General features: G+C 45.4%; 2 protein-coding genes across 4 annotated transcripts in view; one reads left to right on the top strand and one right to left on the bottom strand.

Annotated features, from left to right (window-relative positions):
• LOC147028018 (uncharacterized) overlaps positions 1–4,780 on the top strand; it is a 79,234-nt gene extending 74,454 nt beyond the window's left edge. For all 3 annotated transcript variants that reach the window (XM_085877946.1, XM_085877945.1, XM_085877944.1), the window contains 2 exons: positions 1,058–1,244; positions 3,877–4,780. The gene's annotated coding sequence lies outside the window, so the exon portion shown is untranslated. The remainder of the gene's footprint in view (positions 1–1,057; positions 1,245–3,876) is intronic.
• LOC147028017 (uncharacterized) lies at positions 3,766–26,884 on the bottom strand. The gene is made up of 6 exons (XM_085876535.1): positions 26,762–26,884; positions 15,218–15,848; positions 10,173–10,685; positions 7,278–7,836; positions 6,186–6,477; positions 3,766–3,927 (listed from the first exon to the last, which is right to left on the bottom strand). The coding sequence occupies exons 1-6, from the start codon at positions 26,882–26,884 to the stop codon at positions 3,766–3,768; spliced, it is 2,280 nt and encodes a 759-aa protein (XP_085732661.1).
• Between the last annotated feature and the right edge of the window lie 1,111 nt (positions 26,885–27,995).

Genomic DNA, 27,995 nt, shown 5'->3' with positions numbered 1-27,995 from the left:
GTATATCCATCAAGAAACATCGTAAAACAGATGAACTTCTCACCAATTCTCACTTTGGATTCTGCCAATCTGGATGACTCATCAAAGGATGTGCAGGGTGGCAATTATCTTGCCTATAAAAGAGGGACTGGTGATTGGCACTCTGTCACAAGTTGTCCACTTCCTGAGACCATTCCACAATCAACTGGAATAAGTCAGCAGTGTGATGGAATACTCACTGTTCAGCTGGAAAGGAACATCCGAAACAACGGGGGAACCTGTCTCCTGAAGACAGAAATGTTTGCTTGGTTGGATCATCACCATCTGAAACACATGTCTAATTTCTGTCATTCCGTTCTCTCTACATAATTTATTTCAGTGCTCGATGCTATAGCATTGATAAGAACAATGCCATCAATAAGAATGAGCAGATGCTGCAGCTCACGTCCTGCACTGCAACAGCCTTTCCCAGCCCCACAACCTGTATAATTTATGTCAATTCGGGGAACATAATGCTGGAAACCAAACACCTTCAAGTTTCATTTCAAGTCAAACATTGTCCTTGGTGTGATGTACATTGCCACAATGAAGCAAAATTACTTCATCATAATTCGGTTACAAAATCTAGGTACACCCACCCAACTACCCTCATGGGTAAAGCTTTTATGCAATGACTGCAGTAGTTTTTCAAGACACCACCATCTTCTCAGGGTAACCTGGGATGTCCTCTAAATATCAACTATAAGCATTGTAATCCATGATGGTAATTTCTCCACCATATTTGGGTCATTGCCAAGGAGCAAATAAATAAAGCAACCTGTCTTGTGAACAAAGCATGTTTGAATGGATCAACGAGGTGTTTGTGAACCTGCAGAACAAAGGAAATGTACATTAAATCGGTTGGGTTCGCTACTTTTACACAAATATTTCCTTTGGTCACAGGAAACCATTTATTGCTTTAATTTAGTGTTTTGACACCTGTTTCTCAGGAGGATTTTCAAATTGTTTGCATGTTTAAATTGTTATGGGAGTTGATTTCCTCTTCTGTTTTTTGATACATTACTCCAAAATCATCCAGACTGCCATGAAGAAAAATGATCTGAGAAAACCATCAAAACGATGAAGGAAGCACACAGTGCAGAAAAAGGACAGCAAGAGATTTTTGTGGAAGAAACAAAAATTTCTAAAAATTTGACTTGAAATGGTTGTGGAACAAAAGAACCAATCAAAATTGACCTTCGAGCGATCAAGTTTCTGGAGAGCAGGTACGACTACATTGCATCATATTACGCAGTTATATCTTGCAGACTTTCCCAATTCGTGTTATATTTCAACTTTGTTTCATTTAACTATCTGTCACAAATTATTTATGAGTGACTGTGTGACAGTGATATTCATTCTGTACAGAGTGAATGCATGTGTGTTTAAGATTCAAGAAGGAATGGATTGTTAATGACATACGAGTTGAGTGTGGGAGACTGCAAGCAGAAGTTGGGGTGCATCCTACGTGCACACCTAATAAATGTGTATGCATCATGTATTTGATGAAGTGGATTGTGCTTGCATTCTGCAAGCAGCAAAAAAACTCCAGTAAATCAAGAATGGGTGATTAAAATGATCTCTTCATTTTGCAGTTTACAGCTCCAGTCATTTTAATGTAAATATGACAAAAGTTATGAAATTTAATTATTCCTTAGGCCTAAGTCACATTTGCCACGGCGGCCGTGGGGTCTCCAAAATATAAGGCCACTAGCAATTATACGGCGGCTGCAGTATTTCCACGGTCACACAATGTAGCAGTCACCTATGTTGTTTTTTTTTCGGGTAGCCACACAGCATATTTATAAATTGTGGAGACTGAAAACGTAGGGGTGCCGTACGGTCTTTGATTTGATGTAGCACGGTGACTTTAGGGCGTTCCTGTGGCGGCCATATAATTTTCAAGGCAGACGCAAGGTGCCCGCATGGGGACCGCAGGGGGGCCCTCAGGTGAACGTGCGGCCAGACGGACGGTAACGAGTGGGTTCTTTTTTTATTTATTTTTTTACCAGTTCTTTTATTTTGGCTTGTCGAATTGCTACGGCGAACGGAGAAATGAAAAAAGTTATAACTCTGCATTATAATTCCACGGTGACCCTATGGCCTGTAAAATACAGCCAAATGGTGTAGGGCCACCCTGAGGCCACCTCAGAAACTCTGTGGCCGCCAGTAGTTTCTGTCAATTCAGAGGGCGTACGGCCGCCATATCCTTGCCGTCTAGCAAATGTGACTTCGGCCTTACTTTCGAATGGGTTGCAAGGCAACGTCAAGAGTCATAGTTTATTATTTCAAGTTGAAGATAAACCTGAAGTGGTGGATTTGGAACTTATAAACCAAAGTGGAAAACAAACAGAGATTGTCATGTTCTTATCGCAGATCCCATGTTGCACATCATTTACAACAAAGCCAATTTGAGTTATCAGCATGTTAATTAGCATCTTCCCTTCTTGACATGTTGATTGAATTTTGATTGGTAATAATTGACGTCACAGTCATGATTACATTTTGTGAACGTTCAATGCTAATGGCATCCAAGGCCCCTGACTTCTTCCACTCATATTCAGCGTACAGCTCTTTACGGTATCCTCTCATCTTCTCTCCCTGTCAAGGCTGGAGTGCCCCAAGGCAGTGTCCTGGGTCCACTGTTGTTGTTCTTTTTCATCAACGATCTTTGTAATTTCTTGGAAATCTGACATCTCTTTGCTGAGGATTCCACCCTCGACCGTATCATTTACAACCTTCAGACAGGCAGGCAGAAGTCTTTTCCCTCTCTGAAGATCTTGAAAGACTCAGGAGCAGGTTCAACACTTGGAATGTGTCTGTCATTCCCGACACAAATCCCAAACACTCACCCCGTCTCTCCTAAAGGATCATCTGGCAAACCTTCCTTTCTATTTCCTAAACACACCACTTGAAGAGGTTAAGTCACTCAAACTTTTGGTTCTCACAATGAGCCATGATCTTTCTTGGGCAGATCTTGTTTCCAAGATGGCTTCCAAAGCTGGCCACCGACTGGGCATCCTCTGTTGTGCAAGGTCTTTCCTTGGCCAATGTGAGCTTTAGATGACCTACAAGGCATTCATTCTCAGATTGATGGAGCACTGCTCTTCTATTTGGGCTGGTGCCCCTGCCTCACACCTTGCCCTTCTTGATGCTGTGGAAAACAAGGTCCTCAAAATCATTGGGATTTCACATGATGAACCTGAGTGTCTCAGCCTGTTACTCTATTTTGGTGGTTTTTCTGTATTCTACCACCTCCTTTTTGGTATTGCACCCTCTGCCCTCTCTTGGCTCTGTCCCTCCCAGGTTTTTGCACAGTACACACCATCTGCTTGTAACTCTCTTCTTGTTAAATTCCCAAAATCCAGGCTCAAGAGGAACAAACTTCCACAGTCTGTTCAGCCCTATTCCAGGCAGGGGCCAAATTGTCCTCATTCGTTCCTGCTGCCCTGATTTGTTAGGGCAGCACGATCATGGACAGAGTGCTGATTGGTTCCCATTTCCCTTCCCGCTCCTCTCCTCTTTGTCTAACTTTGTTGTGTTTTGACTTCGCGAAGGTGGGGGTACACCATTTTGGATGTGGGGGATCTCTGGGACACTCCCGGGAGATTGATAGGCTGTATCCATGCTGTGGGATTGCTTGAGAGAACTATCCGTGTCGGGGGGGGGGGGGTGTTGATGCAACAACAATAAAAGCAACAACAGTATAGACTGGAAACTGAAAATGTGTGAATGTGTAAGCATCCTTTATTGGATGAGAGCGTTACAGCTCACAGGTGAAGGTGAAAGAGAATCAGCTGACAGGTTTCCACTTTGTGCACAATTCATCCAAAGCACATTGATTTTGAAATGCTGCAGATGTGGAAGACTGGAAGAGTCCACCTGGAACGAGGCCTGTGTCAAGCATACCTGGATGAGAATGACATTGAGATGAGATGAGAGAATATCCTGGAAGAAGACCACAAGGCAAGCAGTATCCTTCTCTGTTCTAATGTATATTGAGATTATGTATTGAGCCATTACTGCAGCCATGTTTGTTACCTCCACTCTGGAAGGTGGATGGAGGTTGTTTTCACCTCTGTCTGTCTGTTTGTTCTTTGTGAAAATCAAAGATTATTGGTTGGTTGCGTGCGTTATTATGTTTGTCTGTTGGTTTGTACATCAATCGCCTGCAGGTCGCAATTTTAAACCGATCTTCACAAAACTTCATCACTTGGGAGAGTTTGTCATAAGCAAGAAGTCGATTGTTTTTCTGGTCAAAAGGTCAACATAGATCAACAACTTTGGTAAAATTTCTAAAATCCTCAATTTTTATCCGATTGACTTCAAATTTGAACAGGATTTGCATATTCGGTTACTGAATTCAACCAACAATTTTTTTTCAGTCAAATTTGTTTTATAAACTTCAAGTGCCGTGCCATTTTTTTCACCCAGTCTGTTGGTTTGTGGTGTTTGTTTATCTGTTTGTCACACGATTATTGGCCACAGTTTTCAAGCAATCGTTCTGAATTTTTTGCATATGTAGGTGACCGGCGAAGGACAGCAACGCTTAATTTTGGTGAACATCCAAATCTGATCTGAAATTTTTGCAAAGATTGGGTTTGCACATTAAAGACAATATATTGATTAATATTGACAGCCTTTGGAGGTTGTGCAGGCATGATTGGTCAGATAGCTTTGACCTTTGTCTTTTTCTGAGTGTACATCCTTGTGCATCGGATGTGAACATTTGTTTTATGAGCATTAAAAGGCCTACGTAGTGCCTTTGTTTGACGATGCCATTATGAAATGCAATAGCTCATCTTCGTTAAAAGCTCCTTCAGGAACACCTTGTTAAAAAGTGGAAATCTTTTCAGTGTAATTACAGAGTTTTGATTGATTAGCAACTTCTTGTGGATGCCCTCTATCTGCAGAATGAGATAAATGGTGATGATGACTGGCTTGTGAAACAAGTATCCCCGTCACGTTCACACAGATGTACAAAAGTTCAACAAAAGCTTCTTCTTTCTTATGCAGTACAAGGCTGTTCATTGCATCATGAGCTGAGGGTGCAGTATCCTGTATAGATTAAAGGAGGAATGTGGAATTTGTTCAGGGTGCCAGCAATGGCTCACCTATGGTTCATGAAGGATACCATGATATCTTTAATGTCCACCAGCAAATGGGCTGCTCAGTTTAACATCCATACGAGGGGATGGAACACACATTTATGAATTATCCTGCCTGTGAATTATCAGAATGACAGTTTAAAGCTGGGCCAAGATTCGACAACTTACAGGGAGTGTGCACCCATCTTGGCCACACTACCAGCCCGTTTAATAAAATTACAATTCGGAAAACTAAATATGGTTTCTTTTTCCCACAAGGACCTCTTTGGTCTTTGTGGGTTTTCTTTCCCACAAAAGCAAAAGGTGATGGTGGTGGCACTTCCATTCATTGGGACGAGGTTCGAGTCCTCGTGTCACCCTGCTCGTTGTGGGTTTGAGTGGAAGCCGATTGTGTTGTTTTTTTAGCATCCCCCATTACTGAAGGAACAGGTGAGACTTTTAATTAGTGTGCTTATGCATGTTCCTCAAGTTGTCTCAATCATCTTTCATTCTCAGATTTATTTAATCTATGTACCCTGACAACATTCCAACATTCAAAATTGGATAATTTTACTAAAATGACAAGTAAAGAATTCACATTCTGTGCAGCACACCTCAGAGTACAGGCTCATTTCAACGAGCATGCCCAGGGCAGACTTTTGCACAGTTTAATCAAACTAATATTTTTATACACCTGATTATATATATATATATATATATATATATATATATATCTCGGGTTGTATTATGTGATACTGGTTGTTCGTCGGTCCGTTCCTGTCTGCACTTGAACTCCAAAAATTTTCAACTTTCATATTTGGTACATAGGTACAGACTGTAGAGATGTGTTGCAACATACGTTTGTCATTCAAAGGCACAATTCTGTTGAACGTTCTTGTCAATAATGTATCAGTGAGATGTTTTATACCCTTGATTATATATTTTAATAATGTGGCATTGAGACTGAGACTGAGAGTGATAGAGAGAGTGAGACTGAGAGACTGAGAGAGACTGATACAGAGAAAGTGAGAGTGAGAGTGAAAGAGAGACTGAGAATGAGACAGAGACAGAGAGTGAGACTGAGACTGATAGAGACTGAGAGTGAGACTGAGACTGAGACTGATAGTGAGAGTGACAGAGTGAGATTGAGACTGATTGAGAGACTGAGAGTGATACTGAGACTGATAGAGACAGAGAAAGTGAGAGTGAGACTGAGACTGAGACTGAGACTGAGAGTGAGAGTGAGACTGAGAGTGAGAGTGAGAGTGAGAGTGATAGTGAGACTGATAGTGAGACTGATAGAGAGAGTGAGAGTGAGACTGAGAGTGATAGTGATAGTGATAGTGACCGTGATAGTGACCGTGATAGTGACCGTGAGTGTGAGATTGAGTGTGAGACTGAGTGTGATAGTGAGACTGAGAGTGAGAGTGATAGTGAGACTGATAGAGATAGTGAGAGTGAGACTGAGACTGAGAGTGATCGTGATAGAGACAGAGAAAGTGAGAGTGAGACTGAGACTGATAGTGATAGTGACAGTGAGACTGAGACTGAGAGTGAGAGTGAGACTGACAGTGAGACAGACTGAGACTGAGACTGAGATTGAGAGTGATAGTGAGATTGAGACAGAGTGAGACTGAGAGTGACAGATAGAGAGACTGAGAGTGAGAGTGATAGTGAGACTGAGAGTGATTGTGAGAGTGAAACTGATTCTGATAGAGACAGAGACAGAGAAAGTGAGAGTGAGAGTGAGAGTGATAGTGAGACTGATAGTGAGACTGATAGAGAGAGTGACCGTGATAGTGACCGTGAGAGTGATCGTGAGTGTGAGATTGAGTGTGAGACTGAGTGTGATAGTGAGACTGAGAGTGATAGTGAGACTGAGACTGATCCTGAGACTGAGAGTGAGAGTGAGACTGAGACTGAGAGTGATCGTGATAAAGACAGAGAAAGTGAGAGTGAGACTGAGACTGATAGTGATAGTGAGACTGACAGTGAGACTGAGTGATAGTGAGAGTGAGACTGAGACTGAGACTGAGAGTGATAGTGAGATTGAGACAGAGTGAGACTGAGAGTGACAGAGATAGTGAGTGAGAGTGATAGTGAGACTGATACTGAGACTGAGACTGATAGTGAGAGTGACAGTGAGAGTGAGAGTGAGACAGAGAGAGTGAGAGTGATAGAGAGAGTGAGAGTGATAGAGAGAGTGAGAGTGATAGAGAGAGTGAGAGTGATAGAGAGAGTGAGAGTGATAGAGAGAGTGAGAGTGATAGAGAGAGTGATAGTGATAGAGAGAGTGAGACTGATAGAGAGAGTGAGACTGATAGAGAGAGTGATAGTGATAGAGAGAGTGATAGTGATAGAGAGAGTGATAGTGATAGTGAGACTGATAGTGAGACTGATAGTGAGACTAAGACTGAGAGTGAGAGTGATAGTGAAAGTGAGACTGATCGTGAGACTGAGAGTGAGAGTGATACTGAGACTGATAGAGACAGAGAAAGTGAGAGTGAGAGTGAGACTGAGACTGATAGAGAGAGTGAGATTGAGAGTGATAGTGAGACTGATAGAGAGAGTGAGAGTGAGAGTGATAGTGAGAGTGAGACTGACAGAGATCGTGATAGTGAGAGTGAGAGTGAGACTGAGAGTGACAGAGATAGTGAGAGTGAGAGTGACAGAGATAGTGAGACTGAGAGTGATAGTGAGACTAAGACTGAGAGTGAGAGTGAGACTGAGACTGATAGAGATAGTGAAAGTGAGACTGATAGTGAGAGTGACTGAGAGTGAGACAGAGTGAGACTGATAGAGAGACTGAGACTGAGACTGATAGTAATAGTGAGAGTGATAGTAATAGTGAGACTGAGAGTGAGAGTGAGAGTGAAACTGAGACTGAGAGTGATAGTGAGACTGATATTGAGACTGAGAGTGATAGTGAGACTGATAGAGAGACTGAGAGTGAGACTGATATTGAGACTGAGAGTGATAGTGAGACTGATAGAGATAGTGAGACTGAGACTGAGACTGAGACTGAGACTGATAGTGAGACTGATAGTGACAGTGAGAGTGAGACTGACAGAGAAAGTGAGAGTGAGACTGATAGTGAGAGTGACTGAGAGTGAGACTGATAGAGAGAGTGGGAGTGATAGAGAGAGTGAGAGTGATAGAGAGAGTGAGACTGATAGAGAGAGTGAGACTGATAGAGAGAGTGAGACTGATAGAGTGAGACTGATAGAGAGAGTGAGACTGATAGAGAGAGTGAGACTGATAGTGAGACTGAGACTGATAGTGAGAGTGAGACTGATAGTGAGACTGAGACTGATAGTGAGAGTAATAGTGATAGTGAGACTGAGACTGATAGAGAGAGTGAGACTGATAGAGAGAGTGAGACTGATAGAGAGAGTGAGACTGACAGTGAGACTGATAGAGAGAGTGAGACTGACAGTGAGACTGATAGAGAGAGTGAGACTGACAGTGAGACTGATAGAGAGAGTGAGACTGACACAGAGAGTGAGACAGAGAGTGAGACAGAGAGTGAGACAGAGAGTGATAGTAATAGTGAGACTGATAGAGATAGTGAGAGTGAAACTGAGACTGAGAGTGATAGTGAGAGAGACTGAGACTGATAGTGAGAGTAATAGTGATAGTGATAGTGAGACTGAGACTGAGAGAGACAGAGAAAGTGAGAGTGAGACTGAGAGTGACAGTGACAGTGAGACTGACATGATAGAGAGAGTGAGAGTGAGAGTGAAACTGAGACTGAGAGTGATAGTGAGAGTGATAGTGAGACTGACAGTGATAGTGAGACTGATAGTGAGACTGAGAGTGACAGAGATAGTGAGAGTGAGACTGAGAGTGACAGAGATAGTGAGAGTGAGAGTGATAGTGAGATTGAGACTGAGAGAGAGACTGATAGTGAGAGTGATAGTGAGACTGATAGTGAGACTGAGAGTGACAGTGACTGAGACTGAGATTGAGATTGAGAGTGAGAGTGAGACTGAGATTGAGAGTGAGAGTGATAGTGACTGAGACTGACATTGAGAGTGACAGTGATAGTGAGAGTGATAGTGATAGTGAGACAGAGAAAGTGAGAGTGAGACTGAGACTGAGAGTGACAGTGATAGTGAGATTGACTGAGACTGATAGAGAGAGTGAGATTGAGACTGAGACTGAAAGAGAGAGTGAGACCGAGACAAACAGTGATAGTGAGAGTGACAGTGATAGTGAGAGTGAGATTGAGACTGATAGAGAGACTGAGAGTGATAGTGAGACTGAGAGTGAGACTGATAGTGATATTGATAGTGATAGACTGAGAGTAAGAGTGAGAGTGACAGCGATAGTGAGAGTGATCGTGAGAGTGAGACAGAGTGAGACTGAGAGTGATCGTGATAGAGACAGAGAAAGTGAGAGTGAGACTGAGACTGAGAGTGACAGCGATAGTGAGAGTGGCTGAGACTGATAGAGAGAGTGAGATTGAGACTGAGAGTGATGGTGAGAGTGATGGTGAGAGTGATGGTGAGAGTGATGGTGAGAGTGATGGTGAGTGATGGTGAGTGATGGTGAGAATGATGGTGAGAGTGATGGTGAGAGTGATGGTGAGAGTGATGGTGAGAGTGATGGTGAGAGTGATGGTGAGAGTGATGGTGAGAGTGATGGTGAGAGTGATGGTGAGAGTGATGGTGAGAGTGATGGTGAGAGTGATGGTGAGAGTGATGGTGAGAGTGATGGTGAGAGTGATGGTGAGAGTGATGGTGAGAGTGATGGTGAGAGTGATGGTGAGAGTGATGGTGAGAGTGATGGTGAGAGTGATGGTGAGAGTGATGGTGAGAGTGATGGTGAGAGTGATGGTGAGAGTGATCGTGAGAGTGAGGCTGAGAGTGAGACAAACAGTGATAGTGAGACTGAGAGTGATAGTGAGACTGATAGAGAGACTTAGACTGAGAGTGATAGTGATAGAGAGACTGATAGAGAGACTGATAGTGAGAGTGAGACTGATAGAGAGACTGATAGAGAGACTGATAGAGAGACTGAGAGTGAGATTGAGACTGATAGTGATAGTGATAGTGAGATTGAGACTGAGAGTGACTGAGAGTGAGAGTGATAGTGAGACTGATAGTGATAGTGAGACTGATAGTGATACTGAGAGTGATCGTGATAGAGACTGAGAGTGAGAGTGACAGCGATAGTGAGAGTGAGACAGACTGATCGTGATAGAGACAGAGAAAGTGAGAGTGAGACTGAGACTGAGAGTGAGACAAACAGTGATAGTGAGAGTGACAGCGATAGTGAGACTGATAGAGAGACTGAGACTGAGAGTGATAGTGATAGTGAGTGACAGTGAGACTGATAGAGAGACTGAGACTGAGACTGAGAGTGATGGTGAGAGTGAGAGTAAGATTGAGACTGATAGAGAGACTGAGAGTGAGACTGATAGAGAGACTGAGAGTGAGACTGATACTGAGAGCGAGACTGATAGTGATAGTGATATTGAGACTGAGAGTGAGAGAGAGACTGAGACTGAGACTGAGACTGAGAGTGATGGTGAGAGTGAGACTGATAGAGAGACTGAGAGTGAGAGTGAGACTGAGACTGATAGTGACAGTGAGACTGAGAGTCAGAGTGATAGTGAGACTGAGAGTGATCCTGAGAGTGATAGTGATCGTGACAGTGAGACTGAGACTGAGACTGAGACTGAGACTGAGACTGAGACTGAGACTGAGAGTGAGACTGATCGTGATAGAGTCAGAGAAAGTGAGAGTGAGACTGAGACTGAGAGTGACAGCGATAGTGAGAGTGACTGAGACTGATACTGATACTGATCATGAGATTGAGACTGAGACTGAGACTGAGACTGAGACTGATAGTGAGAGTGAGAGTGAGAGTGATCGTGATAGAGACAGAGAAAGTGAGAGTGAGACTGAGAGTGACAGCGATAGTGAGAGTGACTGAGAGTGAGACTGAGAGTGATAGTGAGACTGAGAGTGAGACTGATAGTGATATTGAGACTGAGACTGAGATTGAGAGTGATACTGAGAGTGATAGTGAGAGTGATAGTGAGACTGAGACTGAGACTGAGACTGAGACTGACAGTGAGACTGACAGTGAGAGTGATAGTGAGACTGAGAGTGAGAGTGACAGCGATAGTGAGAGTGACTGAGACTGATAGAGAGAGTGAGATTGAGACTGAGACTGAGAGTGATCGTGAGAGTGATCGTGAGAGTGATCGTGATAGAGACAGAGAAAGTGAGAGTGATAGTGAGAGTGAGACTGAGACTGAAAGTGAGAGTGAGAGTGAGACTGAGACAGAGTGAGACTGAGAGTGATGGTGATAGCGAGAGTGAGACTGAGAGTGATGGTGATAGTGAGAGTGAGACTGAGAGTGATCGTGATAGAGACAGAGAAAGTGAGAGTGAGACTGAGACTGAGAGTGACAGCGATAGTGAGAGTGAGAGTGACTGAGACTGATAGAGAGAGTGAGATTGAGACTGAGACTGAGAGTGATCGTGAGAGTGATCGTGAGAGTGATCGTGAGAGTGAGACTGAGAGTGATCGTGATAGAGACAGCAATAGTGACTGAGACTGAGACTGAGAGTGAGAGTGATAGTGAGACTGAGACTGAAAGTGAGAGTGAGACTGAGAGTGAGACTGAAAGTGAGAGTGAGACTGAGACTGAGAGTGAGACTGAGAGTGATCGTGATAGCGAGAGTGAGACTGAGAGTGATGGTGATAGTGAGACTGAGAGTGATCGAGACAGAGAAAGTGAGAGTGAGACTGAGAGTGAGAGTGACAGCGATAGTGACTGAGACTGAGAGTGAGAGTGAGAGTGAGACTGAGAGTGATAGTGAGAGTGATGGTGAGAGTGATGGTGATAGTGAGACTGAGACTGAAAGTGATCGTGATAGAGACAGAGAAAGTGAGAGTGAGACTGAGAGTGAGAGTGATAGTGAGACTGAGCGTGATGGTGATAGTGAGACTGAGAATGAGAGTGAGAGTGAGACTGAGACTGATGGAGAGACTGAGAGTGATCGTGATAGAGACAGAGAAAGTGAGAGTGAGACTGAGAGTGAGAGTGACAGCGATAGTGAGAGTGACTGAGGGTGATAGTGAGACTGAGAATGAGAGTGAGAGTGAGACTGAGAGTGATGGAGAGACTGAGAGTGATGGAGAGACTGAGAGTGATAGAGAGACTGAGAGTGATCGTGATAGAGACAGAGAAAGTGAGAGTGAGACTGAGAGTGAGAGTGACAGCGATAGTGACTGAGACTGAGAGTGAGACTGAGAGTGAGACTGAGAGTGAGACTGAGAGTGATAGTGAGACTGAGACTGAGACAAAGTGAGAGTGAGACTGAAAGTGAGAGTGAGACTGAGAGTGATCGTGATAGAGACAGAGAAAGTGAGAGTGAGACTGAGAGTGAGAGTGACAGCGATAGTGACTGAGAGTGATGGAGAGACTGAGAGTGATAGAGAGACTGAGAGTGAGAGTGAGACAGAGTGAGAGTGAGACTGAGACTGAGAGTGATAGTGAGACTGAGAGTGATAGTGAGACTGAGAGTTTTTTTTTTTTTGTATACCTTGGTCAAGGCTCATATGAGAGCTCACTCACAACTCACAGCAAGGCGGCATGAGACAAGAGGGGCAGGAGTGGAAGGGACAAAACAGTGGGGAACAGACACATTCGGTGAACTGTGGAAGGGAGAGGGATGGGGATGGGACGGGGAACATGGCGAAGAGAAGATGGACATTACAGGGACTTTCAGGAAGGAAAGCAGGGGAATTGAAGGAAGTGGGCTTGGGTGGATTATCGGGGGTAGAAAAGATCGAGGATTTGGATGGGGGAAGATAAGAGGTCGTGGTGAACAGCTATTTTGAAAGCCTGGAGGGAAGAATGGGAAAGAATAGAGTGAGGAAGTTTATTCCAAAGGCGGGAAAAAAGAGGAATGAAAGAGTGAAGATGAGCAGTGATTCGTGATTTTGGTAATTTTACCAGAAGGGGGTTGTTGGCAGACCTTGAGCGCCCTGTGGAAATGTGGTGGGGACAAATCACAGAGAGAGCAGGGGGGGCAAGGCTGGAGAGGAGTCGGTAGAAGACAGAAAGACCACCGACCAACCTGCGGTGATTGAGTGAGAGTCCCAAAGACTCAGCTTCATTGCGGGAGATGCCGATGATCTTAAATGCCCTGGTTTCGACAGCGTGAAGCCGAGAAAGGTGGGAGGCAGGAGCACCAGCCCAGAGGGGAGAGCAGAGAGAGAGAGAGACATCAGGCTACGGACAAAAGCTTTGTAAGTGGTCAGGAGCTCAAGAGGGCCAAGGAAGGACTTTGCACGACGGAGGATTCCCAGTCGGCGACTGGCTTTTGAGGCGAGGTTGGAAATGTGACTTTCCCAGGAAAGGTCATGGCAGATAGTGAGACCCAGAAGCTTGAAAGAAAAGACTTCTTCCAGAGGATTGTTGAGAAAGTGGATGGGGGGGTTTTCTAAATGGTCCTTTCGAAGAGACATCATGAGAGTGTGAGATTTGTCTGGATTGTAAGACATCTTCCATGTGTTGGACCAGTTTGTGATTTTATCCAGATCTGCAGTGAGCGAAGAAGCTGCAGCTTGCCGGTCTGAAGGATGACAGACGGTACGGCAGAGGGTGGAGTCGTCGGCAAAGAGAAATAGAGGATTTTCCAGAGACTGAGACTGATAGAGAGAGTGATAGAGAGAACGAGAGTGATAGAGAGAGCGAGAGAGATAGAGAGAGAGTGAGAGTGATACAGAGAGAGTGAGAGTGATACAGAGAGAGTGAGAGTGATAGGGAGAGAGGGAGAGAGAGAGAGGGAGAGAGAGAGAGAGAGAGAGAGCAAGAGTGATAGAGAGAGAGTGAGAGTGAGAGTGATAGAGAGAGTGAGAGTGATAGAGATAGAGAAAGTGAGAGTGAGACAGAGTGAGAGTGAGAGCGACAGCGACAGTGAGAGTGACTGAGACTGATACTGATCGTGAGATTGAGACTGAGATTGAGACTGAGACTGATCGTGAGAGTCATAGTGAGAGTGATAGTGAGAGTGAGACTGATAGTGAGAGTGAGAGTGATAGTGAGAGTGAGACAGAGTGATAGTGATAGTGAGAGTGATAGTGAGAGTGAGACAGAGTGATAGTGATAGTGAGAGTGAGACTGAGACTGAGACTGAGAGTGAGAGTGAGAGTGATCGTGATAGAGACAGACAAAGTGAGAGTGAGACTGAGAGTGAGAGTGACAGCGATAGTGAGAGTGACTGAGACTGATAGAGAGAGTGAGATTGAGACTGAGACTGAGACTGATCGTGAGACTGATCGTGAGAGTGATCGTGATAGAGACAGAGAAAGTGAGAGTGAGACTGAGAGTGAGAGTGACAGCGATAGTGACTGAGACTGAGACTGAGACTGAGAGTGAGAGTGAGACTGAGAGTGATCGTGATAGAGACAGAGAAAGTGAGAGTGAGACTGAGACTGAGAGTGACAGCGATAGTGACTGAGACTGAGACTGAGAGTGAGAGTGATGGTGATAGTGAGACTGAGAGTGAGACTGAGTGAGAGTGAGAGTGAGAGTGAGACTGAGACTGAGAGTGAGAGTGAGACTGAGAGTGAGAGTGAGACTGAAAGTGATCGTGATAGAGACAGAGAAAGTGAGAGTGAGAGTGATAGTGAGACTGAGAGTGATGGTGATAGTGAGACTGAGAATGAGAGTGAGAGTGAGACTGATGGAGAGACTGAGAGTGATAGAGAGACTGAGAGTGATCGTGATAGAGACAGAGAAAGTGAGAGTGAGACTGAGAGTGAGAGTGAGAGTGAGAGTGAGAGTGAGACTGAGAGTGATCGTGATAGAGACAGAGAAAGTGAGAGTGAGACTGAGACTGAGAGTGACAGCGATAGTGAGAGTGATGGTGATAGTGAGACTGAGAGTGAGAGTGAGACTGAGACTGAGAGTGAGACTGAAAGTGATCGTGATAGAGACAGAGAAAGTGAGAGTGAGACTGAGACTGAGAGTGAGAGTGACAGCGATAGTGACTGAGACTGAGACTGAGAGTGAGACTGAGACTGAGACTGAGAGTGAGAGTGAGACTGAGAGTGATCGTGACAGCGATAGTGACTGAGACTGAGACTGAGACTGAGAGTGAGACTGAGAGTGAGACTGAGAGTGAGACTGAGAGTGATGGTGATAGTGAAACTGAGAGTGAGACTGAGTGAGAGTGATGGTGATAGTGAGACTGAGAGTGAGACTGAAAGTGAGAGTGAGACTGAAAGTGATCGTGATAGAGACAGAGAAAGTGAGAGTGAGAGTGATAGTGAGACTGAAAGTGATCGTGATAGAGACAGAGAAAGTGAGAGTGAGAGTGATAGTGAGACTGAGAGTGATGGTGATAGTGAGACTGAGAATGAGAGTGAGAGTGAGACTGATGGAGAGACTGAGAGTGATAGAGAGACTGAGAGTGATCGTGATAGAGACAGAGAAAGTGAGAGTGAGACTGAGACTGAGAGTGAGAGTGAGAGTGAGACTGAGAGTGATCGTGATAGAGACAGAGAAAGTGAGAGTGAGACTGAGACTGAGAGTGACAGCGATAGTGAGAGTGATGGTGATAGTGAGACTGAGAGTGAGAGTGAGACTGAGACTGAGAGTGAGACTGAAAGTGATCGTGATAGAGACAGAGAAAGTGAGAGTGAGACTGAGACTGAGAGTGAGAGTGACAGCGATAGTGACTGAGACTGAGACTGAGAGTGAGACTGAGACTGAGACTGAGAGTGAGAGTGAGACTGAGAGTGATCGTGACAGCGATAGTGACTGAGACTGAGACTGAGACTGAGAGTGAGACTGAGAGTGAGACTGAGAGTGAGACTGAGAGTGATGGTGATAGTGAAACTGAGAGTGAGACTGAGTGAGAGTGATGGTGATAGTGAGACTGAGAGTGAGACTGAAAGTGAGAGTGAGACTGAAAGTGATCGTGATAGAGACAGAGAAAGTGAGAGTGAGACTGAGACTGAGAGTGACTGAGAGTGATGGTGATAGTGAGACTGAGAATGAGAGTGAGAGTGAGACTGAGAGTGATGGAGAGACTGAGAGTGATGGAGAGACTGAGAATGAGAGTGAGAGTGAGACTGAGAGTGATAGAGAGACTGAGAGTGATAGAGAGACTGAGAGTGATCGTGATAGAGACAGAGAAAGTGAGAGTGAGACTGAGAGTGAGAGTGACAGCGATAGTGAGAGTGATGGTGATAGTGAGACTGAGAGTGAGAGTGAGACTGAGACTGAGAGTGAGACTGAAAGTGATCGTGATAGAGACAGAGAAAGTGAGAGTGAGACTGAGACTGAGAGTGAGAGTGACAGCGATAGTGACTGAGACTGAGACTGAGAGTGAGACTGAGACTGAGACTGAGACTGAGAGTGAGAGTGAGACTGAGAGTGAGAGTGAGACTGAGAGTGATCGTGACAGCGATAGTGACTGAGACTGAGACCGAGACTGAGAGTGAGACTGAGAGTGAGACTGAGAGTGATGGTGATAGTGAAACTGAGAGTGAGACTGAGTGAGAGTGATGGTGATAGTGAGACTGAGAGTGAGACTGAAAGTGAGAGTGAGACTGAAAGTGATCGTGATAGAGACAGAGAAAGTGAGAGTGAGACTGAGACTGAGAGTGACTGAGAGTGATGGTGATAGTGAGACTGAGAATGAGAGTGAGAGTGAGACTGAGAGTGATGGAGAGACTGAGAGTGATGGAGAGACTGAGAATGAGAGTGAGAGTGAGACTGAGAGTGATAGAGAGACTGAGAGTGATAGAGAGACTGAGAGTGATCGTGATAGAGACAGAGAAAGTGAGAGTGAGACTGAGAGTGAGAGTGACAGCGATAGTGACTGAGACTGAGACTGAGAGTGATAGTGAGACTGAGACTGAGAGTGAGACTGAAAGTGATCGTGATAGAGACAGAGAAAGTGAGAGTGAGACTGAGAGTGAGAGTGACAGCGATAGTGACTGAGACAGACTGAGACTGAGAGTGATAGTGAGAGTGATAGTGAGACTGAGAGTGATAGTGAGACTGAGAGTGAGACTGAAAGTGAGACTGAAAGTGAGACTGAGAGTGATCGTGATAGAGACAGTGAGAATGAGACTGAGAGTGAGACTGAGAGTGACAGCGATAGTGACTGAGACTGAGAGTGAGAGTGAGAGTGAGACTGAGAGTGATAGTGAGACTGAGAGTGATCGTGATAGCGAGAGTGAGACTGAGAGTGATGGTGATAGTGAGACTGAGAGTGATCGTGATAGAGACAGAGAAAGTGAGAGTGAGACTGAGACTGAGAGTGACAGCGATAGTGACTGAGACTGAGAGTGAGAGTGATGGTGATAGTGAGACTGAGAGTGAGACTGAGAGTGAGACTGAGAGTGAGACTGAAAGTGAGAGTGAGAGTGAGACTGAAAGTGATCGTGATAGAGACAGAGAAAGTGAGAGTGAGAGTGATAGTGAGACTGAGAGTGATGGTGTTAGTGAGACTGAGAATGAGAGTGAGAGTGAGACTGAGAGTGATGGAGAGACTGAGAGTGATGGAGAGACTGAGAGTGATCGTGATAGAGACAGAGAAAGTGAGAGTGAGACTGAGAGTGAGAGTGACAGCGATAGTGACTGAGACTGAGACTGAGAGTGATAGTGAGAGTGATGGTGATAGTGAGACTGAGAGTGAGAGTGAGACTGAGACTGAGTGAGACTGAAAGTGAGAGTGAGAGTGATAGAGACAGAGAAAGTGAGAGTGAGACTGAGACTGAGAGTGAGAGTGAGAGTGACAGCGATAGTGACTGAGACTGAGAGTGAGAGTGAGACTGAGAGTGACAGCGATAGTGAGAGTGATGGTGATAGTGAGACTGAGAGTGAGACTGAAAGTGAGACTGAAAGTGAGACTGAAAGTGAGACTGAGACTGATCGTGATAGAGACAGAGAAAGTGAGAGTGAGACTGAGAGTGACAGCGATAGTGACTGAGACTGAGACTGAGAGTGAGAGTGAGACTGAGAGTGAGACTGAGAGTGATCGTGATAGAGACAGAGAGTGAGAGTGACAGCGATAGTGACTGAGACTGAGACTGAGACTGAGACTGAGAGTGAGACTGAGTGAGAGTGATGGTGATAGTGAGACTGAGAGTGAGACTGAGAGTGAGACTGAGAGTGAGACTGAAAGTGAGAGTGAGACTGAAAGTGATCGTGATAGAGACAGAGAAAGTGAGAGTGAGACTGAGAGTGACAGCGATAGTGACTGAGACTGAGACTGAGAGTGAGACTGAGAGTGAGACTGAGAGTGATCGTGATAGAGACAGAGAGTGAGAGTGACAGCGATAGTGACTGAGACTGAGACTGAGACTGAGAGTGAGACTGAGTGAGAGTGATGGTGATAGTGAGACTGAGAGTGAGACTGAAAGTGATCGTGATAGAGACAGAGAAAGTGAGAGTGAGACTGAGACTGAGACTGAGAGTGATGGTGATAGTGAGACTGAGAATGAGAGTGAGAGTGAGACTGAGAGTGATAGAGAGACTGAGAGTGAGAGTGAGACTGAGAGTGAGACTGAGAGTGATAGTGAGACTGAGACTGAGAGTGATAGTGAGACTGAGAGTGATAGTGAGACTGAGAGTGATAGTGAGACTGAGAGTTTTTTTTTTTTGTATGCCTTGGTAAAGGCTCATATGAGAGCTCACTCACAACTCACAGCAAGGCGGCATGAGACAAGAGGGGCAGGAGTGGAAGGGACAAAACAGTGGGGAACAGACACATTCGGTGAACTGTGGAAGGGAGAGGGATGGGGATGGGACGGGGAACATGGCGAAGAGAAGATGGACATTACAGGGACTTTCAGGAAGGAAAGCAGGGGAATTGAAGGAAGTGGGCTTGGGTGGATTATCGGGGGTAGAAAAGATCGAGGATTTGGATGGGGGAAGATAAGAGGTCGTGGTGAACAGCTATTTTGAAAGCCTGGAGGGAAGAATGGGAAAGAATAGAGTGAGGAAGTTTATTCCAAAGGCGGGAAAAAAGAGGAATGAAAGAGTGAAGATGAGCAGTGATTCGTGATTTTGGTAATTTTACCAGAAGGGGGTTGTTGGCGGACCTTGAGCGCCCTGTGGAAATGTGGTGGGGACAAATCGCAGAGAGAGCAGGGGGGGCAAGGCTGGAGAGGAGTCGGTAGAAGACAGAAAGACCACCGACCAACCTGCGGTGATTGAGTGAGAGGCCCAAAGACTCAGCTTCATTGCGGGAGATGCCGATGATCTTAAATGCCCTGGTTTCGACAGCGTGAAGCCGAGAAAGGTGGGAGGCAGGAGCACCAGCCCAGAGGGGAGAGCAGAGAGAGACATCAGGCTGATGAGTGAGAGTGAGAGTGAGAGTGAGAGTGAGAGTGAGAGTGAGAGTGAGAGTGAGAGTGAGAGTGAGAGAGAGAGAGAGACATCAGGCTACGGACAAAAGCTTTGTAAGTGGTCAGGAGCTCAAGAGGGCCAAGGAAGGACTTTGCACGACGGAGGATTCCCAGTCGGCGACTGGCTTTTGAGGCGAGGTTGGAAATGTGACTTTCCCAGGAAAGGTCATGGCAGATAGTGAGACCCAGAAGCTTGAAAGAAAAGACTTCTTCCAGAGGATTGTTGAGAAAGTGGATGGGGGGGTTTTCTAAATGGTCCTTTCGAAGAGACATCATGAGAGTGTGAGATTTGTCTGGATTGTAAGACATCTTCCATGTGTTGGACCAGTTTGTGATTTTATCCAGATCTGCAGTGAGCGAAGAAGCTGCAGCTTGCCGGTCTGAAGGATGACAGACGGTACGGCAGAGGGTGGAGTCGTCGGCAAAGAGAAATAGAGGATTTTCCAGAGACTGAGACTGATAGAGAGAGTGATAGAGAGAGTGATAGAGAGAACGAGAGTGATACAGAGAGAGTGAGAGTGATAGAGAGTGATAGGGAGAGAGGGAGAGAGAGAGAGGGAGAGAGGGAGAGAGAGAGAGAGAGAGAGAGAGAGAGAGAGAGAGAGAGAGAGAGAGAGAGAGAGAGAGAGAGAGAGAGAGAGAGAGAGAGAGAGAGAGAGAGAGAGAGAGAGAGAGAGAGAGAGAGAGAGAGAGAGAGAGAGAGAGAGAGAGAGAGAGAGAGAGAGAGAGAGAGAGAGAGAGAGAGAGAGAGAGAGAGAGAGAGAGAGAGAGAGAGAGAGAGAGAGAGAGAGAGAGCAAGAGTGATAGAGAGAGAGTGAGAGTGAGAGTGATAGAGAGAGTGAGAGTGATAGAGATAGAGAAAGTGAGAGTGAGACAGAGTGAGAGTGAGAGCGACAGCGACAGTGAGAGTGACTGAGACTGATACTGATCGTGAGATTGAGACTGAGATTGAGACTGAGACTGATCGTGAGAGTCATAGTGAGAGTGATAGTGAGAGTGAGACTGATAGTGAGAGTGAGAGTGATAGTGAGAGTGAGACAGAGTGATAGTGATAGTGAGAGTGATAGTGAGAGTGAGAGTGAGACTGAGACTGAGACTGAGACTGAGACTGAGACTGAGAGTGAGAGTGAGAGTGATCGTGATAGAGACAGAGAAAGTGAGAGTGAGACTGATAGTGAGAGTGAGACTGAGACTGATGGAGAGACTGAGAGTGATGGAGAGACTGAGAGTGATGGAGAGACTGAGAGTGATCGTGATAGAGACAGAGAAAGTGAGAGTGAGACTGAGAGTGACAGCGATAGTGAGAGTGACTGAGACTGATAGAGAGAGTGAGACTGATCGTGATAGAGACACTGAGAGTGAGACTGAGTGTGAGAGACAGAGAAAGTGAGAGTGAGTGTGAGAGACAGAGAAAGTGAGAGTGAGTGTGAGAGACAGAGAAAGTGAGAGTGAGTGTGAGAGACAGAGAAAGTGAGAGTGAGATTGAGACTGATTGAGAGACTGAGAGTGATCGTGATAAAGACAGAGAAAGTGACAGTGAGACTGAGACTGAGAGTGACAGCGATAGTGAGAGTGACAGTGAGAGTGAGACAGAGTGAGAGTGATAGTGACAGTGACAGTGACAGTGACAGTGAGACTGAGACTGAGAGTGATAGTGAAAGTGAGAGTGAGACTGAGAGTGATCGTGATAGAGAAAGTGAGAGTGAGACTGAGAGTGAGAGTCACAGCGATAGTGAGAGTGACTGAGAGTGATCGTGATAGAGACAGACAAAGTGAGAGTGAGACTGAGAGTGAGAGTGACAGCGATAGTGAGAGTGACTGAGACTGATAGAGAGAGTGAGATTGAGACTGAGACTGAGACTGATCGTGAGACTGATCGTGAGAGTGATCGTGATAGAGACAGAGAAAGTGAGAGTGAGACTGAGAGTGAGAGTGACAGCGATAGTGACTGAGACTGAGACTGAGACTGAGAGTGAGAGTGAGACTGAGAGTGATCGTGATAGAGACAGAGAAAGTGAGAGTGAGACTGAGACTGAGAGTGAGAGTGATGGTGATAGTGAGACTGAGTGAGAGTGAGAGTGAGACTGAGACTGAGACTGAGAGTGAGAGTGAGAGTGAGAGTGAGAGTGAGACTGAAAGTGAGAGTGAGAGTGAGACTGAAAGTGATCGTGATAGAGACAGAGAAAGTGAGAGTGAGAGTGATAGTGAGACTGAGAGTGATGGTGATAGTGAGACTGAGAATGAGAGTGAGAGTGAGACTGATGGAGAGACTGAGAGTGATAGAGAGACTGAGAGTGATCGTGATAGAGACAGAGAAAGTGAGAGTGAGACTGAGACTGAGAGTGAGAGTGAGACTGAGAGTGATCGTGATAGAGACAGAGAAAGTGAGAGTGAGACTGAGACTGAGAGTGACAGCGATAGTGAGAGTGATGGTGATAGTGAGACTGAGAGTGAGAGTGAGACTGAGACTGAGAGTGAGACTGAAAGTGATCGTGATAGAGACAGAGAAAGTGAGAGTGAGACTGAGACTGAGAGTGACTGAGAGTGATGGTGATAGTGAGACTGAGAATGAGAGTGAGAGTGAGACTGAGAGTGATGGAGAGACTGAGAGTGATGGAGAGACTGAGAATGAGAGTGAGAGTGAGACTGAGAGTGATAGAGAGACTGAGAGTGATCGTGATAGAGACAGAGAAAGTGAGAGTGAGACTGAGAGTGAGAGTGACAGCGATAGTGAGAGTGATGGTGATAGTGAGACTGAGAGTGAGAGTGAGACTGAGACTGAGAGTGAGACTGAAAGTGATCGTGATAGAGACAGAGAAAGTGAGAGTGAGACTGAGACTGAGAGTGAGAGTGACAGCGATAGTGACTGAGACTGAGACTGAGAGTGAGACTGAGACTGAGACTGAGACTGAGAGTGAGACTGAGAGTGAGAGTGAGACTGAGAGTGATCGTGACAGCGATAGTGACTGAGACTGAGACTGAGACTGAGAGTGAGACTGAGAGTGAGACTGAGAGTGATGGTGATAGTGAAACTGAGAGTGAGACTGAGTGAGAGTGATGGTGATAGTGAGACTGAGAGTGAGACTGAAAGTGAGAGTGAGACTGAAAGTGATCGTGATAGAGACAGAGAAAGTGAGAGTGAGACTGAGACTGAGAGTGACTGAGAGTGATGGTGATAGTGAGACTGAGAATGAGAATGAGAGTGAGACTGAGAGTGATGGAGAGACTGAGAGTGATGGAGAGACTGAGAGTGATGGAGAGACTGAGAATGAGAGTGAGAGTGAGACTGAGAGTGATAGAGAGACTGAGAGTGATAGAGAGACTGAGAGTGATCGTGATAGAGACAGAGAAAGTGAGAGTGAGACTGAGAGTGAGAGTGACAGCGATAGTGACTGAGACTGAGACTGAGACTGAGAGTGATAGTGAGAGTGATAGTGAGACTGAGAGTGAGAGTGAGACTGAGAGTGAGACTGAAAGTGAGACTGAAAGTGAGACTGAGAGTGATCGTGATAGAGACAGAGAAAGTGAGAGTGAGACTGAGAGTGAGACTGAGAGTGAGACTGAGAGTGAGACTGAGAGTGAGACTGAGAGTGAGACTGAGAGTGAGACTGAGAGTGAGACTGAGAGTGAGACTGAGAGTGAGACTGAGAGTGAGACTGAGAGTGAGACTGAGAGTGATCGTGATAGAGACAGAGAAAGTGAGAGTGAGAGTGATAGTGAGACTGAGAGTGATGGAGAGACTGAGAGTGATGGAGAGACTGAGAGTGATAGAGAGACTGAGAGTGATCGTGATAGAGACAGAGAAAGTGAGAGTGAGACTGAGAGTGAGAGTGACAGTGACTGAGACTGAGACTGAGACTGAGAGTGATAGTGAGAGTGATGGTGATAGTGAGACTGAGAGTGAGAGTGAGACTGAGACTGAGTGAGACTGAAAGTGAGAGTGAGAGTGATAGAGACAGAGAAAGTGAGAGTGAGACTGAGACTGAGAGTGAGAGTGAGAGTGACAGCGATAGTGACTGAGACTGAGAGTGAGAGTGAGACTGAGAGTGACAGCGATAGTGAGAGTGATGGTGATAGTGAGACTGAGAGTGAGACTGAAAGTGAGACTGAAAGTGAGACTGAAAGTGAGACTGAGACTGATCGTGATAGAGACAGAGAAAGTGAGAGTGAGACTGAGAGTGACAGCGATAGTGACTGAGACTGAGACTGAGACTGAGAGTGAGACTGAGAGTGAGAGTGAGACTGAGAGTGAGAGTGAGAGTGATCGTGATAGAGACAGAGAGTGAGAGTGACAGCGATAGTGACTGAGACTGAGACTGAGACTGAGACTGAGAGTGAGACTGAGTGAGTGATGGTGATAGTGAGACTGAGAGTGAGACTGAGAGTGAGACTGAGAGTGAGACTGAAAGTGAGAGTGAGACTGAAAGTGATCGTGATAGAGACAGAGAAAGTGAGAGTGAGACTGAGAGTGACAGCGATAGTGACTGAGACTGAGACTGAGAGTGAGAGTGAGACTGAGAGTGAGACTGAGAGTGATCGTGATAGAGACAGAGAGTGAGAGTGACAGCGATAGTGACTGAGACTGAGACTGAGACTGAGAGTGAGACTGAGTGAGAGTGATGGTGATAGTGAGACTGAGAGTGAGACTGAGAGTGAGACTGAAAGTGAGAGTGAGACTGAAAGTGATCGTGATAGAGACAGAGAAAGTGAGAGTGAGACTGAGACTGAGACTGAGAGTGATGGTGATAGTGAGACTGAGAATGAGAGTGAGAGTGAGACTGAGAGTGATAGAGAGACTGAGAGTGAGACTGAGAGTGATAGTGAGACTGAGACTGAGAGTGATAGTGAGACTGACAGTGATAGTGAGACTGAGAGTGATAGTGAGACTGAGAGTGATAGTGAGACTGAGAGTTTTTTTTTTTTTGTATGCCTTGGTAAAGGCTCATATGAGAGCTCACTCACAACTCACAGCAAGGCGGCATGAGACAAGAGGGGCAGGAGTGGAAGGGACAAAACAGTGGGGAACAGACACATTCGGTGAACTGTGGAAGGGAGAGGGATGGGGATGGGACGGGGAACATGGCGAAGAGAAGATGGACATTACAGGGACTTTCAGGAAGGAAAGCAGGGGAATTGAAGGAAGTGGGCTTGGGTGGATTATCGGGGGTAGAAAAGATCGAGGATTTGGATGGGGGAAGATAAGAGGTCGTGGTGAACAGCTATTTTGAAAGCCTGGAGGGAAGAATGGGAAAGAATAGAGTGAGGAAGTTTATTCCAAAGGCGGGAAAAAAGAGGAATGAAAGAGTGAAGATGAGCAGTGATTCGTGATTTTGGTAATTTTACCAGAAGGGGGTTGTTGGCGGACCTTGAGCGCCCTGTGGAAATGTGGTGGGGACAAATCGCAGAGAGAGCAGGGGGGGGCAAGGCTGGAGAGGAGTCGGTAGAAGACAGAAAGACCACCGACCAACCTGCGGTGATTGAGTGAGAGGCCCAAAGACTCAGCTTCATTGCGGGAGATGCCGATGATCTTAAATGCCCTGGTTTCGACAGCGTGAAGCCGAGAAAGGTGGGAGGCAGGAGCACCAGCCCAGAGGGGAGAGCAGAGAGAGACATCAGGCTGATGAGTGAGAGTGAGAGTGAGAGTGAGAGTGAGAGTGAGAGTGAGAGTGAGAGTGAGAGTGAGAGTGAGAGAGAGAGAGAGAGAGAGACATCAGGCTACGGACAAAAGCTTTGTAAGTGGTCAGGAGCTCAAGAGGGCCAAGGAAGGACTTTGCACGACGGAGGATTCCCAGTCGGCGACTGGCTTTTGAGGCGAGGTTGGAAATGTGACTTTCCCAGGAAAGGTCATGGCAGATAGTGAGACCCAGAAGCTTGAAAGAAAAGACTTCTTCCAGAGGATTGTTGAGAAAGTGGATGGGGGGGTTTTCTAAATGGTCCTTTCGAAGAGACATCATGAGAGTGTGAGATTTGTCTGGATTGAAAGACATCTTCCATGTGTTGGACCAGTTTGTGATTTTATCCAGATCTGCAGTGAGCGAAGAAGCTGCAGCTTGCCGGTCTGAAGGATGACAGACGGTACGGCAGAGGGTGGAGTCGTCGGCAAAGAGAAATAGAGGATTTTCCAGAGAACGAGACTGATAGAGAGAACGAGACTGATGGAGAGAACGAGACTGATGGAGAGAACGAGACTGATGGAGAGAACGAGACTGATGGAGAGAACGAGACTGATGGAGAGAACGAGACTGAGGGAGAGAACGAGACTGAGGGAGAGAACGAGAGAGAACGAGACTGAGGGAGAGAACGAGAGAGAACGAGACTGAGGGAGAGAACGAGAGAGAACGAGACTGAGGGAGAGAACGAGAGAGAGAACGAGACTGAGGGAGAGAACGAGAGAGAGAACGAGACTGAGGGAGAGAAAACGAGAGAGAACGAGAGAGAACGAGAGAGAACGAGAGAGAACGAGAGAGAACGAGAGAGAACGAGAGAGAGAGACTGATTGAGAGAGTGATAGAGAGAGAGAGACTGATACTGAGAGTGAGACTGAGAGTGAGACTGAGAGCGAGAGCGAGAGCGAGAGCGATAGTGAGAGAAAGGGAGAGGGAGGGACAGGAAGAAGGAGGGAGAGCAGGGATCATCCACATCAGTAGATTCCATTCATCATTCGATCCACAACCTCTTGCATCCAGGCAGTCAGTCAACTGATCATTTGACTTCCAAGATGATGTAATGTATTGTCACAGAGAAACAACTCCCATCACACATTCCATTATGTGATAATATATGTTACCTCAATTGTACATCCCTGAGTCTTCAATGCCACGCAGTATATTGGTAAAAGTTATCCCAAGAGAGAAATAAGAAGAAGAAAACTTGTTTTCCTCATACTGGGTTGAATCTGGCGAAAAAGAGAACAGTGTGAAGCACTTTATGCTTCCGTAAATACATCTGGTCGAAGGCGAATAACCATCATGTCGCAATCACATTGTCAGTAACAACCAAGAAGACTCATCAACGACAGATAGACAATGCTCAGAGCAACCTCAGCGATGACAGAAAAACTGAATGTTCAACGTGTGGGCATCGATTAAGACATGCATACAAGACGCAAAAATGAAAGGCAGCTGCGTTGCTGTAATATCAAATGTCTGATTAAATAAGTGTAACCCTGTAGATCAGTGTGGATGGAAATAATTCACCATGACCTTTCAAACATTCCCAGTCATAAATTTCCACTCCCCTGTGAGTGTGGTCAGACCTGAGCTCACTTCATCCTTTCCAAACACCCCTGTGAGTTCATCAACATAGAAAAAGTCATTTCCTCCAAAACGAACATGGAAAGCACAATTGCAGACATTGTCCACATCCCTCAAACGTGGCCGATACCTCATGGGGTAAACTATTCACTTCCTCAGTGCCTGAAGCTACTCATATTCACTGTTGGTTAAACAACATGCAAAAAAATATATAAAAAGGTGAAAACTAATAGCTAATAATGTGATGGATATAAATGTTTTCAATTACACATTATGAGAAAAAGTTTGAGAGGAGATTGAACAGATCCGTTCAACAATACATTAGATCAAGCAAATGGATTAATAACAAGAAGGGCACTCGATATAATAGAGCATACCTCCACCACAAGAACATATCAGGCCAAATAAATTTTTGAAATATCATGCTATATATCGTTTATGGCCTAATCTCTCAATGGTGAAGAATCACATTAAAATTTGAAATCCAGAACATCATAAATCATAACTTTCCACTCTTGTGTAATTGGAAAGTTTACGTGCCCAGACAAATACATGTGAATACGTGCCCAGTAAATAAGTTTACGTGCCCACACAAATATATGTGGAAAAAAATACATGCCCCAACCAGGAATCAAACCCAGGTCCTCTGGAAAACTGTACCTGTGCTCTGCCATCTTGGCGACCCACCAGCTGACCAACACAATTCTTCAGCCAGGATTTTTCTTTTGTGAATAACACTCACTTAGCTGTACCTGGATGGGTTTGAGGATTCCTGTTCCTGGATTAAAAATAAATAAATAATTCTCGTATCCAGATCCAGATTCAGGTCTTCACCAAAATCAAATACATTCGTCTTTGCCACACACCCAACCTGTCCACCAAGTTTCGTCCAAATCCGTCCACAACTTTTGAAGATATGATGCAATATATCGTTTTGGCCCAATCTCTCAATGGTGAAGAATCACTTTAAAAATTCTAGTAGTCAGATCCAGATCTTCACCAAAATCTAATCAGTTGGTCCTTGTCACACACTGAACCTGTGCACAAAATTTCATCGAAATCCATTCACAACTTTTTGAGATATCCTGTACACAAACAAACAGAGAGAAAGGGGTGAAAACATAACCTTCACCTTCAGGGATGGAGGTAATTAACTGGATGTGTAAACGAGTGAATTTCGGAAAGAACAAGAAACACTGCCAAAGAATGAATGAAATTGCATGTCAATGTGGAATTCAGATCATGG

This window comes from Eptatretus burgeri, chromosome 4, assembly GCF_056783735.1.
Source record: "Eptatretus burgeri isolate ZD-2024b chromosome 4, Ebu_testis_v1, whole genome shotgun sequence".
NCBI classification, from domain to species: domain Eukaryota; kingdom Metazoa; phylum Chordata; class Myxini; order Myxiniformes; family Myxinidae; genus Eptatretus; species Eptatretus burgeri.
This window is presented reverse-complemented; position numbering and strand designations above follow the sequence as displayed.